This window comes from Pangasianodon hypophthalmus, chromosome 7 (assembly GCF_027358585.1).
Source record: "Pangasianodon hypophthalmus isolate fPanHyp1 chromosome 7, fPanHyp1.pri, whole genome shotgun sequence".
NCBI lineage: Eukaryota > Metazoa > Chordata > Actinopteri > Siluriformes > Pangasiidae > Pangasianodon > Pangasianodon hypophthalmus.
In genome coordinates this window covers 29,487,523-29,500,474 of record NC_069716.1, presented here as the reverse complement: position 1 = coordinate 29,500,474, position 12,952 = coordinate 29,487,523, and the positions used below count along the sequence as shown (strand labels likewise).

The 12,952-nt window shown below is 48.5% G+C and overlaps 1 protein-coding gene and 1 long non-coding RNA gene across 2 annotated transcripts in view; one reads left to right on the top strand and one right to left on the bottom strand.

The window, feature by feature from the left end:
- Nucleotides 1-12,579, top strand: part of tmem231 (transmembrane protein 231) — a 22,613-nt gene extending 10,034 nt beyond the window's left edge. The window contains exons 6-7 of the mRNA XM_026939063.3: nucleotides 7,902-8,007; nucleotides 12,284-12,579. Of these exons, the coding sequence (XP_026794864.1) occupies nucleotides 7,902-8,007; nucleotides 12,284-12,446 (269 nt within the window). The 3' untranslated portion in view covers nucleotides 12,447-12,579. The remainder of the gene's footprint in view (nucleotides 1-7,901; nucleotides 8,008-12,283) is intronic.
- Nucleotides 10,536-10,869, bottom strand: LOC128318634 (uncharacterized). Its single transcript, XR_008302046.1, has 3 exons — nucleotides 10,742-10,869; nucleotides 10,688-10,705; nucleotides 10,536-10,651 (listed from the first exon to the last, which is right to left on the bottom strand). It is a non-coding gene; the product is annotated as an uncharacterized LOC128318634 (long non-coding RNA).
- Nucleotides 12,580-12,952: the final 373 nt, after the last annotated feature.

Here is a 12,952-nt window from a genome sequence, read left to right as displayed (position 1 = left end):
AGTGTGTTAGTGTGTCAGTGGTTAGTGTGTCAGTGGTTAGTGTGTCAGTGGTTAGTGTGTTAGTGTGTCAGTGGTTAGTGTGTCAGTGGTTAGTGTGTTAGTGAGTCTCAGGACCAGCTGACAGGCGACTGGTTTTAGCTCTTGGGTTCTCAGAGCTTCATACTGTAGCGTGTTTTCGTTACTTGCTTTAAGATGTTTCCAGAATTTCAGAGCTCTTTTTTGTACGGGATATAATCAGTGGGAATCGGCCTAATTCTGCCCTGCTGCATTGGTTGGTGTTTTTCTTTGAACTTTTAGGAGATTTCTACAGAATTGTGCATGCAGGGACTCTGTGGGATGTTTCTCCCATCTTGTGTAGTCGTGTGTACTGAGTGGACCCCAAACCTCACATCCGTACAGCGCAATAGGCGCAACGAAACTGTCAAAGATTTTACACCAGATTCTAATTGGGATGTTTATTTTGTAGAATTTATTCTTGATTGCATAAAGAGCTCTTCGTGCTTTTTCTCTTAGTGCGTTCACTCCCAGATCAAAGCTTCCTGAGGCACTGAGTTTCAGCCCGAGGTAGTCGTAGTATAGCGAGAGCTCCAGGGCCGTGTTTCCTGCAGTGAAGATGGAAGATGACAGTTTGGGTTTTGGCCCAGTTGAGTGTCAGGGCCCAGTTCTGACAGTACTGCTCCAGCAGGTCCAGGTGCTGCTGTAAGCCTTGTTCAGCCCCTGAGTGAAGTATTCTGTCCTTTTGTTGCCGAGTTTTATGCTGCATTTATTGTTCAGATAGATAGACTTGATAATGTCGGAGACTTTACCCCCTACACCACTTTTTAAAACTTGATAAAATAATCCTGTGTGCCAAATCGAGTCAAATGCTTTTTTAAAGTCTATAAAACATGCAGATATTTTGGCTTTGTTTTTCTGGTGAGCGTGCTGTTTGATTAGAGTGTGTAGGGTGTAAATGTGGTCAGTAGTGCGATGATTTGGTAAAAAGCCGATCTGACTCTTACTCAGGACACTGTGTTCGGTAAGGAAGGCCTGGATCCGGGCGTTGATGATACAGCAGAAAACCTTCCCCAGATTACTGCTCACACAGATGCCCCGGTAGTTGTTGGGGTCTAATTTATCTCCACTCTTATAAATCAGGGATAAATCAGCCCCCGGTTCCAGATGTCAGGAAAAGAAGCGGGTTGAACAGTTTTAATAACTCTCTCTGCATTTCAGCAGTGCTGTACTTTAGCATTTCTGTCCTGATGCTGTCAGAACCACATGCTTTCCTGCCTTTCAGGTTCCTGAGGGCCTCAGCCAGTTCTTCCTGTGTAATCTGGTAGTCAAGTGGCTTCTGATTATCTTTTATGACTGTTTCTAATTTTTCTAATTTATTTTGGTTTAATTTTTGATCTTTTGTTAGATTATATGGGGAGATTTCTTTAAAGAGTGATTCAGAATAGGTTTTCCAAATGGTTGGGTCTTTTATGGATGTGTCCTGGGTTTGTTTTGTGTTTAGATTGTTCCATTTCTCCCAGAACTGATTTTGATTAATGGATTCTTTGATTTCCTTTAATGTCTCATGGTAGTGCTGTTATTTTTTCTTATGAATCATCTGTTTATAGTTCTTGAGTGTTTCACAGTATTTTAGTCTGATTTCAGTGTTTTGTGGTAGTTTGTGTTTTTGGTTAGATAGCTGTCTGAGCTGCTTTCTTACAGATTCACATTCTTTATCAAACGTCTCCAGGTTACGCATGTAACCATGGTTCTCCGAGGGAACGAGACGCTGCGTCAAAACGCTATGGGAACGCCTTCAGCGTGACTGCGCTCTGAATAACGTGTAATCAGTCCAATGGATGGGCGAGATGTTACGGCCGGGGTGACGTAGCGACCCGGAAGCATAAAAGCCTGAGCGGCAAACACCGCGCTAGCTTCTGAGAAATGAGGCAAGCGCGGCAGGGATGCCGGAAGTGTGGCTCTGAGATGCAGCGTCTCGTTCCCTCTGGGAACCATGGTTACATGCGTAACCTGGAGATGTTCCCCTTCAGGAACTCGAGCTGCGTCGAAACGCTATGGGAACGAGTATGCCCACGCTGCGAGACTTACAAATCCCTGCCTAGTGTGGAAAGGGCACAGCTTAAGGCAAAAGGACAGAAGAGCCGGGAGTGGCTCGCATATCCAGGCCGTAGAACCTGGCAAACGTCAGGGGCGTGGACCAACCCACCGCATTACAGATGTCCTGCGTGGGCACACCTGCGAGAAAGGCCTTCGAGGCTGCCACACCTCGGGTAGAGTGAGCCTTGACCCCCAAGGGTGAGGGGAGACCGGAGGACTCATAAGCCAGGGAAATGGCCTCCACAATCCACCGGCTGAGGTTCTGCTTGGTAGCAGGAAGAGCCCTCTTCGGGGGACCAAAGCATACGAGCAATTGGTCCGCCCTCCTCCACAGGGCAGCTCTGTGGACGTACACATCCAGTGCTCGCACTGGACACGTACAGTTAAGCTTCCGATGGTCGGGCTCCCGAAAGGGAGGAGGACAGAAGGCCTGCAGCACGACCGGCCGTGGTGCTGAGAAGGGAACTTTCGGTATGTGCAAGAATGCTTTGGCCAGACCGGGCGCAAAGTCTTAAGTAAGAAGGGGCCACAGAGAGGGCCTGAAGATCCCCCACTCTCCTAAGAGAGGAAATCGCCAAGAGAAAGGCAGTTTTCAACATCAAAAGACGGTCCGAAATCTCCTCTATGGGCTCGAAGGGGGGTTCACAGAGAGCCTCTAAAACCATGGCCAGGTCCCAAGGAGGGACCCGGGATCGCACTGGAGGTCTGAGCCTCAGCGCACCGCGGAGGAAACGTGTAACCAGGGGGTGCCTGCCCACTGACTGACCACCGAGGGGGGCGTGGCAGGCCGCAATAGCCGCCACATAGACCTTCAGGGTGGAGTGGGTCAGCCCTGCGGAGAGACGGGCCTGCAGGAACTCCAGCACTGTACCAGTGATCTGGGCAATGATCAGGGTCGAGCCGGCGGTCTCCGCACCAGGAAGTGAAAAGTTTCCACTTCAGGGCGTACAGTTTCCTTGTTGAGGGAGCTCTGGACTGGGGGATGGTCTCAACAACCTCGGCTGAGAGACCGGAAGCTCTGAATTGTGCCCCCTCAGAGGCCACACCCACAGCTTCCACAACTCCGGGCGGGTGTGTAGGATGTCGCCCCCCGCCTGTGAGAGGAGGTCCCTCCTGACAGGAATCTCCCATGGAGAGCCGTCGAAAAGGGAAATCAGGTCCGAGAACCATACTTGGCCCCGCCAGAACGGGGCTACTAGCAGCAAGCGGACCCCGTCCTCGCGCACTCTCTCCAGAAAGGCGTACAGACGCGGCCTCGGCCACGTCTGTACCATAGCATCCAGTCCTAGGGGAGCTGGATGAGTCAGAGAGAACCAGAGGGGACAGTGCGACGTCTCCTGAGTCGCAAACGGATCCACCTGAGCTCCGCCGAACATATGCCATATCTGCTCCACCACCTCGGGGTGGAGCCTCCATTCCCTGGGCATCGGCCCCTGCCTCGACAGGGCGTCTCCTCACATATTGAGACGGCCAGGGATATAAACTGCTCTCAGCAAGAGGAGGTTCCCCTGGGACCACACAAGGATCTGGAGTGCCAGCCTGTAAAGGGGTGCGAGCGCAGACCTCCCTGGTGGTCGATATAAGAGACCACTGCCGTGTTGTCGGTGCGCACCAAAACGTGGTGACCTCTTAGGTCCAGGAGAAAGTGTTTCAGTGCTAGAAACACAGCCAGCATCTCCAGGCAGTTGATGTGCCAAGTGAGATGGCGGCCGCTCCACAGACCACGGGCAGAGCGGCCACTCATGACCGCTTCCCATCCGGCGAGAGATGCATCCGTCGCCAGCGTTACGCGGCGACAAGGAGCTCCCAGCACCGGGCCCTGAGACAAGAACCCAGGTTCCCTCCACATGTCTAAGGCACGTAGGCACTGCCGCGTGACCTTGATCATGCGGAGCGGGTTTCCCCTCAGGGAGAACCCCCTGATCTTGAGCCACCACTGTAGGGGTCTCATGTACAGCAGGCCAAAAGGTATTACGTTGGACGCAGCTGCCATCAGACCCAGCAGTCTCTGAAACTGCTTCACAGTGAGTGACCGGCCTTCTCTCACTCTCGCGACTGCTGTGAGGGTCGACTCGATCCGAGCAGGAGACAGGCGTGCCTGCATCGTGGTCGAATCCCACACCACACCCAGATAATTGATTCTCTGTACTGGAGAAAGCACACCTTTCTCGGCGTTTAGCCGTAACCCCAGCTCTTTCATATGGGCGAGAACGACATCTCGATGCCGAACCGCCATCTGCTCCGATCGAGCTAATATCAACCAGTCGTTGATATAATTCAGTATGCGGATGCCCCAGAACCTCATAGGAGCCAGAGCAGCAACCACACACTTCGTGAAGGTGCGGGGTGAGAGTGCTAGGCCGAACGGAAGAACCCGATATTGGTAAGCTTCGCCCCCAAAAGCGAACCTCAGGAACTTCCTGTGTTGAGGAAGGATGGAGATATGGAAGTAAGCATCTCTTAGGTCGATCGTGACAAACCAGTCCTCGGAGCTGATCTGAGACACGACCTGTGTGACCGTGAGCATCCTGAACTTCAGTCGTGCGACTGAGAGGTTCAACTGCCGCAAGTCCAAAATGGGACGCAGCCCTCCACCCTTCTTGGGAACAATGAAGTACCGGCTGTAGAGCCCGGACTCTCTGTCGCGAGGAGTGACCACCTCGATGGCCTCCTTCCTCAGGAGAGAGTGTACTTCCTGTTCCATTACCAGAGCCTGAACTGAATTCGATAGCCTCTCTCTACAGTACGCAGGACCCATTGAGACACATTCGGCAGAAGTTTCCACGCTGCCAAATAGCTCACTAAGGGGATCAGCCTCTTGAGACTGACCTCTGGTACGGTGAGAGCAGCTAGCATGGTGCCCTGGAGCGGCGAACCGACAGGGAACGACCAAACTAGCTGCTCCAAAGGCCTCCAAAGAGGCCGCGAGCCTCCCAGACCCGCTACGTTCCCGGGCGAGAACTGGGAGAAACGCTCGCCGGAGACCGCTGCGCCCTGAAGCACCATAGGTGGCAGGGTTGGCAGATCGACCTCCCGAGGGCACTGAGGTGAGATGGGCACCGTATAATGAGGTGTACACAGTCCCGCCCCAGAGGGGCCCGCCCTCGGAAGCCCTGGGCCCAAGGCGTCAGGGCTTCTTAGCCGTGGCCCTCCTAGACAAAAGAACGGTCCTCAGATCCATCTTTGTGTCAGAGGGCCCGGGCCCAGAGTACCGCCGAGACGCCCGGTCCTGCCGTGGGGGAGCACGGGAGGCGACGCTCTGTTTCTGTGCCTCCCTGTGAGAGGAGGCAGTACACGGAGGGGGCTGCCCCCGCCCAGCAGCCCCACGAGCCAGGGAGAAACCGCTGGAATGCCGCCACCTGCGTACGAGCCTGCTGGTACCTGTCGACGACGGAGCTAACAGCATCGCCGAACAGACCAGAGGGCGCCAGCGGGGCGTCCATAAGAACGACCCTGTCCCTCTCTTTCATGTCGGACAGGGTCAGCCAGAGGTGTCTCTCCGCCACCACCAGGACTGCCATAGACCGGCTGATAGCACGGGCGGTCTCCTTGGTGGCGCGGAGAGAAAGATCAGTGGCCTGCCTGAGCTCCGTCACGTGCTCAGACGGCATCTCCCCGTGCTCATCCAGCTTTTTGAGCAGGTCGGCCTGGTACGCCTGTAACACCGCGATGGTGTGCAGACACGCACCAGCCTGACCCGCTGCCGTGTACACCTTGCCCACCAGCGCTGAGGTGGTCCGCAGCGGCTTGGTGGGCAGCGCCGGAGCCTTCAGGGACGATGCCGCATCAGGGGACAGATAGATAGCTAGCTAGCGTCTGTTCGACCTGGGCATCGCCCTGTAGCCAGTCTGGTCCAGCCCCGCCACGTTAGCATAGTAAGAGGAGGCGGGACTGAATAATCGGGCCGAAAAAGGTCTCCTCCATGACCTTGACACCTCAGTGTGGAGGTCGGGGAAAAAAGGCAGGCTCCGGCATGGAGGTGGCGGTTTACTGCACAGGAAGCGCTCACCTAGCTTCGACCCCTGCGGTTCAACCCGTGCTTCAGCGGGCCAGTCGAGCAGTAAGTTTAGCAACGGCCCACGAAACCACCTCCAGCAGCTCCTCATATTGAGGAGACTGCAGCAGATCAGAGTCGGCGCCCTCCACGTCAACCTCCTTGGAGGAAAACAGGCGGAGCGCCGGGCCCGCTCCCCGGGGGAAGAAACCGCAGAGCGGGCTTCCGAACCCAGAGAGTGGACAGTGGATCTGGAGGGTGAGGAAGGAGAAAAGGACTCGCCCGTCTCCATTCCCTCTGCCAGATCCATCTGCGAGCCCCACGAGCGCAACCGCCACTCTGCCTCGGCAGAAGTTGGGCCGGCACCGCGAGGCACGCGAGTGAAGGCTCCCTCCTCGAAGAGAGCCTTCCGGGAGCGAAGCGCACGCAGTGGCAAACGCTCGCAATGCGAGCAGCCGGCTCCCTCGAGAGCCGACTCTGTGTGCTCCGCTCCCAAGCAGACAACGCAAAGACTGTGTGTATCCCCGCCAGTAATATAACGCGGGGGCAGGGAGGAACACACAGCCTAAAACGCTGTCCGCTCTCACCCCGTTTCAGTTTCGTTTTGTCCTTGGCCTTAGGCATGCCGCAGACAACACAGAAAGACAAACAATAGACAGACAATATCACACAGAGCGCTTGCTGAATAACAGAAAGCTAGCGCGGCGTTTGCCGCTTGGGCTTTTATGCTTCCGGGTCGCTACGTCACCCCAGCCGTGACGTCTCGCCCATCCATTGGACTGATTACACATGTTATTCAGAGCGCGGTCACGCTGAAGGCGTTCCCATAGCGTTTTGACGCAGCTCGAGTTCCTGAAGGGGAACCATTGTTCAGTTCTGGATCTTTGTTTATGGTTTTTGTTTGTGTTACACAGGTTAGCTTTGGTTGCAGATATGTGGTATATTTCATTTATTTGTTTCACTGCTAGGTTTACATTCGTTTGGTTTGGCTGGAACTCAGTTGTTAGAAATTTGTTAATGAGATTAGTAACTTCAGAAGAACTCATTGTATTGGAAAGTTCAGACTCACTGTTAGGGGTCCATGTATAGCACTGATTGAGCTTTAGTAGTTTGTAGTTTTTTCTTGTCGTGTTATTTGGCTGCTGAATTCTTTTTAGGAACACATTAATTTGGCAGTGATCTGATAGAGGCAACTGCGGTCTGACAGTGAACGCACTTATGCAGGAGGGGTCCATGTCAGTAATGGCGTAGTCGACTACACTAGACCTAAGAGCTGAGCAATAAGTGAACCGACCTAATGAGTCTCCTCGGATCCTACCATTAATCCTGTACAGGCCCAGGCTTCGACAGAGCTGCACTAACTCCTTACCGCTCTTATTTACAACAGGATCTGGGTTGACTCTTTGTTTTGTTGTAGGGGCCAAATAGGGAAGTGTGTTAAATATGTCCTTTTTTCCATGAATATCTGTGGTTTCACTTTCTGAACCTGTTCTGGCGTTGAAGTCTCCACACAGCATTACATTCCCCTGAGCCTGGAAATGGCAGGTTTCTGTGTGGAAAAAGTCATCAGTGTAGTATGGGGACTCTGCAGGTGGAGTATAAACTGCACAGATAAACAGTAGGCTCCTGTCATTATTCACTACACCCTGTTTAAGCTGAAGCCAAATGTGTGAGCTCTTTCTTTATGATGGAAAGATAGGGTGTAAGATCATCTTTATACCAAATGATGACCCCCCCAGAGTCTCTGCCATGTTTTATATTCCCTTTTTTATATTCCCTCTTCTCTCTCTCTCTCTCTCTCTCTCTCTCTCAGTAACCACCTATCTGTCGTGTCCTGTCCCAGTGTGGACATTCGGTCGAGCAGCGAACTCTCCGTTTCAGATTAACGCAGAAATCCGTTACCCAGTGGAGACAATTACATATCCTTTTGTGTGTGTGTTTTAATATTTAAAAATGTACACACATACAGTCAGGTCCATAAATATTGGGACATTGACACAATTCTAACATTTTTGGCTCTATACACCAGCACAATGGATTTCAAATGAAACGAACAAGATGTGCTTTAACTGCAGACTGTCAGCTTTAATTTGAGGGTATTTACATCCAAATCAGGTGAACGGTGTAGGAATTACAACAGTTTGCATACGTGCCTCCCACTTGTTAAGGGACCAAAAGTAATGGGACAGAATAATAATCATAAATCAAACTTTGACTTTTTAATACTTGGTTGCAAGTCCTTTGCAGTCAATTACAGCCCGAAGTCTGGAACGCATAGACATCACCAGACGCTGGGTTTCATCCCTGGTGATGCTCTGCCAGGCCTTTACTGCAACTGTCTTCAGTTCCTGCTTGTTCTTGGGGCATTTTCCCTTCAGTTTTGTCTTCAGCAAGTGAGATGCATGCTCAATCGGATTCAGGTCAGGTGATTGACTTGGCCATTGCATAACAGTCCACTTCTTTCCCTTCAAAAACTCTTTGGTTGCTTTTGCAGTATGCTTTGGGTCATTGTCCATCTGCACTGTGAAGCGCCGTCCAATGAGTTCTGAAGCATTTGGCTGAATATGAGCAGATAATATTGCCCGAAACACTTCAGAATTCATCCTGCTGCTTTTGTCAGCAGTCACATCATCAATAAATACAAGAGAACCAGTTCCATTGGCAGCCATACATGCCCACGCCATGACACTACCACCACCATGCTTCACTGATGAGGTGGTATGCTTAGGATCATGAGCAGTTCTGTTCCTTCTCCATACTCTTCTCTTCCTATCACTCTGGTACAAGTTGATCTTGGTCTCATCTTTCCATAGGATGTTGTTCCAGAACTGTGAAGGCTTTTTTAGATGTCGTTTGGCAAACTCTAATCTGGCCTTCCTGTTTTTGAGGCTCACCAATGGTTTACATCTTGTGGTGAACCCTCTGTATTCACTCTGGTGAAGTCTTCTCTTGATTGTTGACTTTGACACACATACACCTACCTCCTGGAGAGTGTTCTTGATCTGGCCAACTGTTGTGAAAGGTGTTTTCTTCACCAGGGAAAGAATTCTTCGGTCATCCACCACAGTTGTTTTCCGTGGTCTTCCGGGTCTTTTGGTGTTGCTGAGCTCACCGGTGCGTTCCTTCTTTTTAAGAATGTTCCAAACAGTTGTTTTAGCCACACCTAATGTTTTTGCTATCTCTCTGATGGGTTTGTTTTGTTTTTTCAGCTTAATGATGGCTTGCTTCACTGATGGTGACAGCTCTTTGGATCTCATCTTGAGAGTTGACAGCAACAGATTCCAAATGGAAATAGCACACTTGAAATGAACTCTGGACCTTTTATCTGCTCAATGTAATTGGGATAATGAGGGAATAACACACACCTGGCCATGGAACAGCTGAGAAGCCAATTGTCCCATTACTTTTGGTCCCTTAACAAGTGGGAGGCACATATGCAAACTGTTGTAATTCCTACACCGTTCACCTGATTTGGATGTAAATACCCTCAAATTAAAGCTGACAGTCTGCAGTTAAAGCACATCTTGTCCGTTTCATTTGAAATCCATTGTGGTGGTGTATAGAGCCAAAAATGTTAGAATTGTGTCGATTTCCCAATATTTATGGACCTGACTGTATAATCTAACTGTTTAATGTTTTAAAATATTATCCATTTACGAAGGAAAGACAGTGTGTGATTATAACGTGTGTATGTGTGTGTGTTTATTTTAGGTCTTTAAGAATTCCAGTTAAGTTAAATAATAATAATGCACACTTCCACTGAAGCTAGCGAAGCTGCTGATTGGTCGTCTGTGGTAACGCCCACTACGGCATCATTAACAATTGACAGCTGGAATTGAAATTGAAACCCAAACTGGTTTCTTCACAAAAGCTCAGGCTTTTCCAAACTCTTTTGGGCAAACGGCCATAAATGAGCATTAGGAATTTTCTGCGAGTCCAAACCTTGACCTCCTTACACTTTTTTTTTTTTTAAATTCCAGATGTATAAAGCAGTACTACTGTAACATCTGAACATTTTATTATGTCAATAACATACACACGTTTAGTGTAAGTGACTGAAAACCTAGCCTAGTGTCCATTGTCCCAAAACAACATCTGATGCAGACGAATATAGAGTTATTTCAGGAGTTGTGTGCTCTCTGATATAAACATGAGACTGGATAGCTAGCAAACTAACATTAGCTCACGTCTGTTCATAACAGTAGCTTACAGAGACAAATAGTTACGCTCATAGCTCAGAATTAGCAGCTAACCCTGAAGCTGTTAATATTTCTGCTTGAGTTAAAGTTAAAAAAAAAAAAAAGTATAAATGTACTTAGGTGTCAAAAGTTATTGTGGTTGTGAGTTAGCTGTTCCATGTTTTCTCTCACACACGTCTCCAGAAATAACTCACAGTACCTTTGTTACTTTAGTACATTTACTAGTAAGTGCGGAATCTGACTGAAATCTCACACAAAAAGAGGAAATATGAGATATTACTTACTTAAAATAATGTGGACAGGAGAATAATCCACGCCGGGGTGGTGTCTCACGATTATAGGAGACCTGTAGATTATAGGTGACCTGTAGATTAGAGGTGACCTGTAGATTATAGGAGACCTGTAGATTATAGGTGACCTGTAGATTATAGGTGACCTGTAGATTAGAGGTGACCTGTACATAACGAGTGTCTTGTAGATTATATGGACGAATTTTCCTGCTATCTTTATCAATATTATTTGTCAGTTTATGAAATCATTATTATGTCAATCAGTATCTATGCAACAGTATTGTCATGTGATCTTGTGTTAAACCATGTCCTTAAATCACCTCATGTATTGAAGCAAGTGAGTTTCATTTGGGTGGTAATATTTCTAATAGTGCAATAAGTCCAGTGCAGCCGTATAAAATCATAGTTCCACAAATACAACACCATTATGATTGTTTAGATGGCACATGGTGTTCTAGGTATGTATTTGTCTAAACAAGGTAGATAGGTTCAGTTCCGTAAAAAGAGGCTGCAGTTACGCATGACTGAGAGAAGGGTTTTGTGTGCATGGCTGTGGGTGTGTGTATGTTTATGTTTGTGTGTGTGAGTTATATTAAGGGGAGCGTTGATTCTGGGGGAGAGGATAAAAGCAAAAATCCCCCAAGAAATTGGTTTTGTAAGTTGTTGGGACATTCTCCTAACTGTAGCCGTTGTGATCCAGATAAAGAGACTCACGTTTTGTTGAACGGATTATGAGGCTGCTGAGAGCTGCATCAGATTGACATCTAAGTCTCACATATTTTCTTTCTCAGTGCCTCAGTACTGGGATCATGTTACCTTGGTGTCACAAGGGTTAACACTTTTTAGATTAGTGTACACTTCAACAAGGCCGACAGCGGAGGAGTTCTCTCCATTTACAGTCAGAATATTGAAGTGGTAGCTCAGTGGTAGAGACGTTGGACTTCTGATCGGAAGGTCGTGAGTTCAAATCCCTGCACCACCAAGCTGCCACTGCTGGGCCCTTGAGCAAGGCCCTTAACCCTCAACTGCTCAGTTGTATAAATGAGATAATTGTAAGTCGCTCTGGATAAGGGTGTCTGCCAAATGGCATACAATGTAAATGTAAATATTGAGAAAAGTGATTACAAGTGGTAGAAGAATTAATATTTGTGGCATGCAGCTTCAGTTTAATGGGCACCACCATGGGTATCATCAGGGTTCTCTAAGCATATATCAGTACAGATGGATGGGGTGGAGTCTCACGCCCAACGCCAAGCAGCCCGAAGTGACACCAGAGGATTTTCAGTGCTCCGAGTGGTCTCAGATACATATGTGAACACAACAAATGAGCTCAGACCCCTGGAAAGTGACCTGTAGCTTATAGGAGACCTGTACATAATGAGTGTGTTGTAGATTATAGGAGACCTGTAGCTTATAGGAGACCTGTACATAAGGAGTGTGTTGTAGATTATAGGAGACCTGTACATAAGGAGTGTGTTGTAGATTATAGGAGACCTGTAGATTATAGGAGACCTGTACATAACGAGTGTGTTGTAGATTATAGGAGACCTGTACGTAAGGAGTGTGTTGTAGATTATAGGAGACCTGTACCTTACGAGTGTGTTGTAGATTATAGGAGACCTGTACGTAAGGAGTGACCTGTAGATTATACTGTAGGTGACGTCTCGATGTTGAGTGTGTTTCTTTTCCTTAACTGTGTGTGTTACGTATCGGCCGGGTTTCTGGGAGACGATGAAGTTCGCCTGGGTTCAGTACGTCAGCGTGTTGCTCATCTTCCTCTGGATCTTCCAACGCATCCAAACCTTCGTCTTCCACAACCGTGTCCTGCCCACTGTACCTGTCTCACTGCACAAACCTCACTCCTGCTGACCTGTGTGTGTGTGTGTGTGTGTGTGTGTGTTATTTGAATATGACTGATGTGTATAGTTTTATATAGTAGCATCGCTGTAGTTTTATAAATGTGTGTATAATTATTTTTTACCTCAGTGAATAAACATGTTTGTATCAGACCTGTCTGTCTCTCAGTGTGTGGTGCGCTGTGTGGAACAGAATTACAACCTTCAAACCTCCAAACTGACAGTTCCTCAGTGCTGGAATGAACTTCCAACCTCAATCCGGACAGCAGAATCTGTCACTAACTTAACTAAAAAGAAAAAAATCTGCACTTACACCTCTACTCTGTGCACTTTGCTCCTCTAGCACTCAGTTAAAAATCCTGTCTGGTAGCAGGTACTATTTATATTGTTCTCTACTTGATGCATTGCTTTGCTTGTATTTCCTCATTTATAAGTGGCTTTGGAGAAAAGCATCTGCTAAATGAATAAATGGAAATGTAGTGTAAATGAGTGGGGTATAATCGCTGAACAAAATACCAG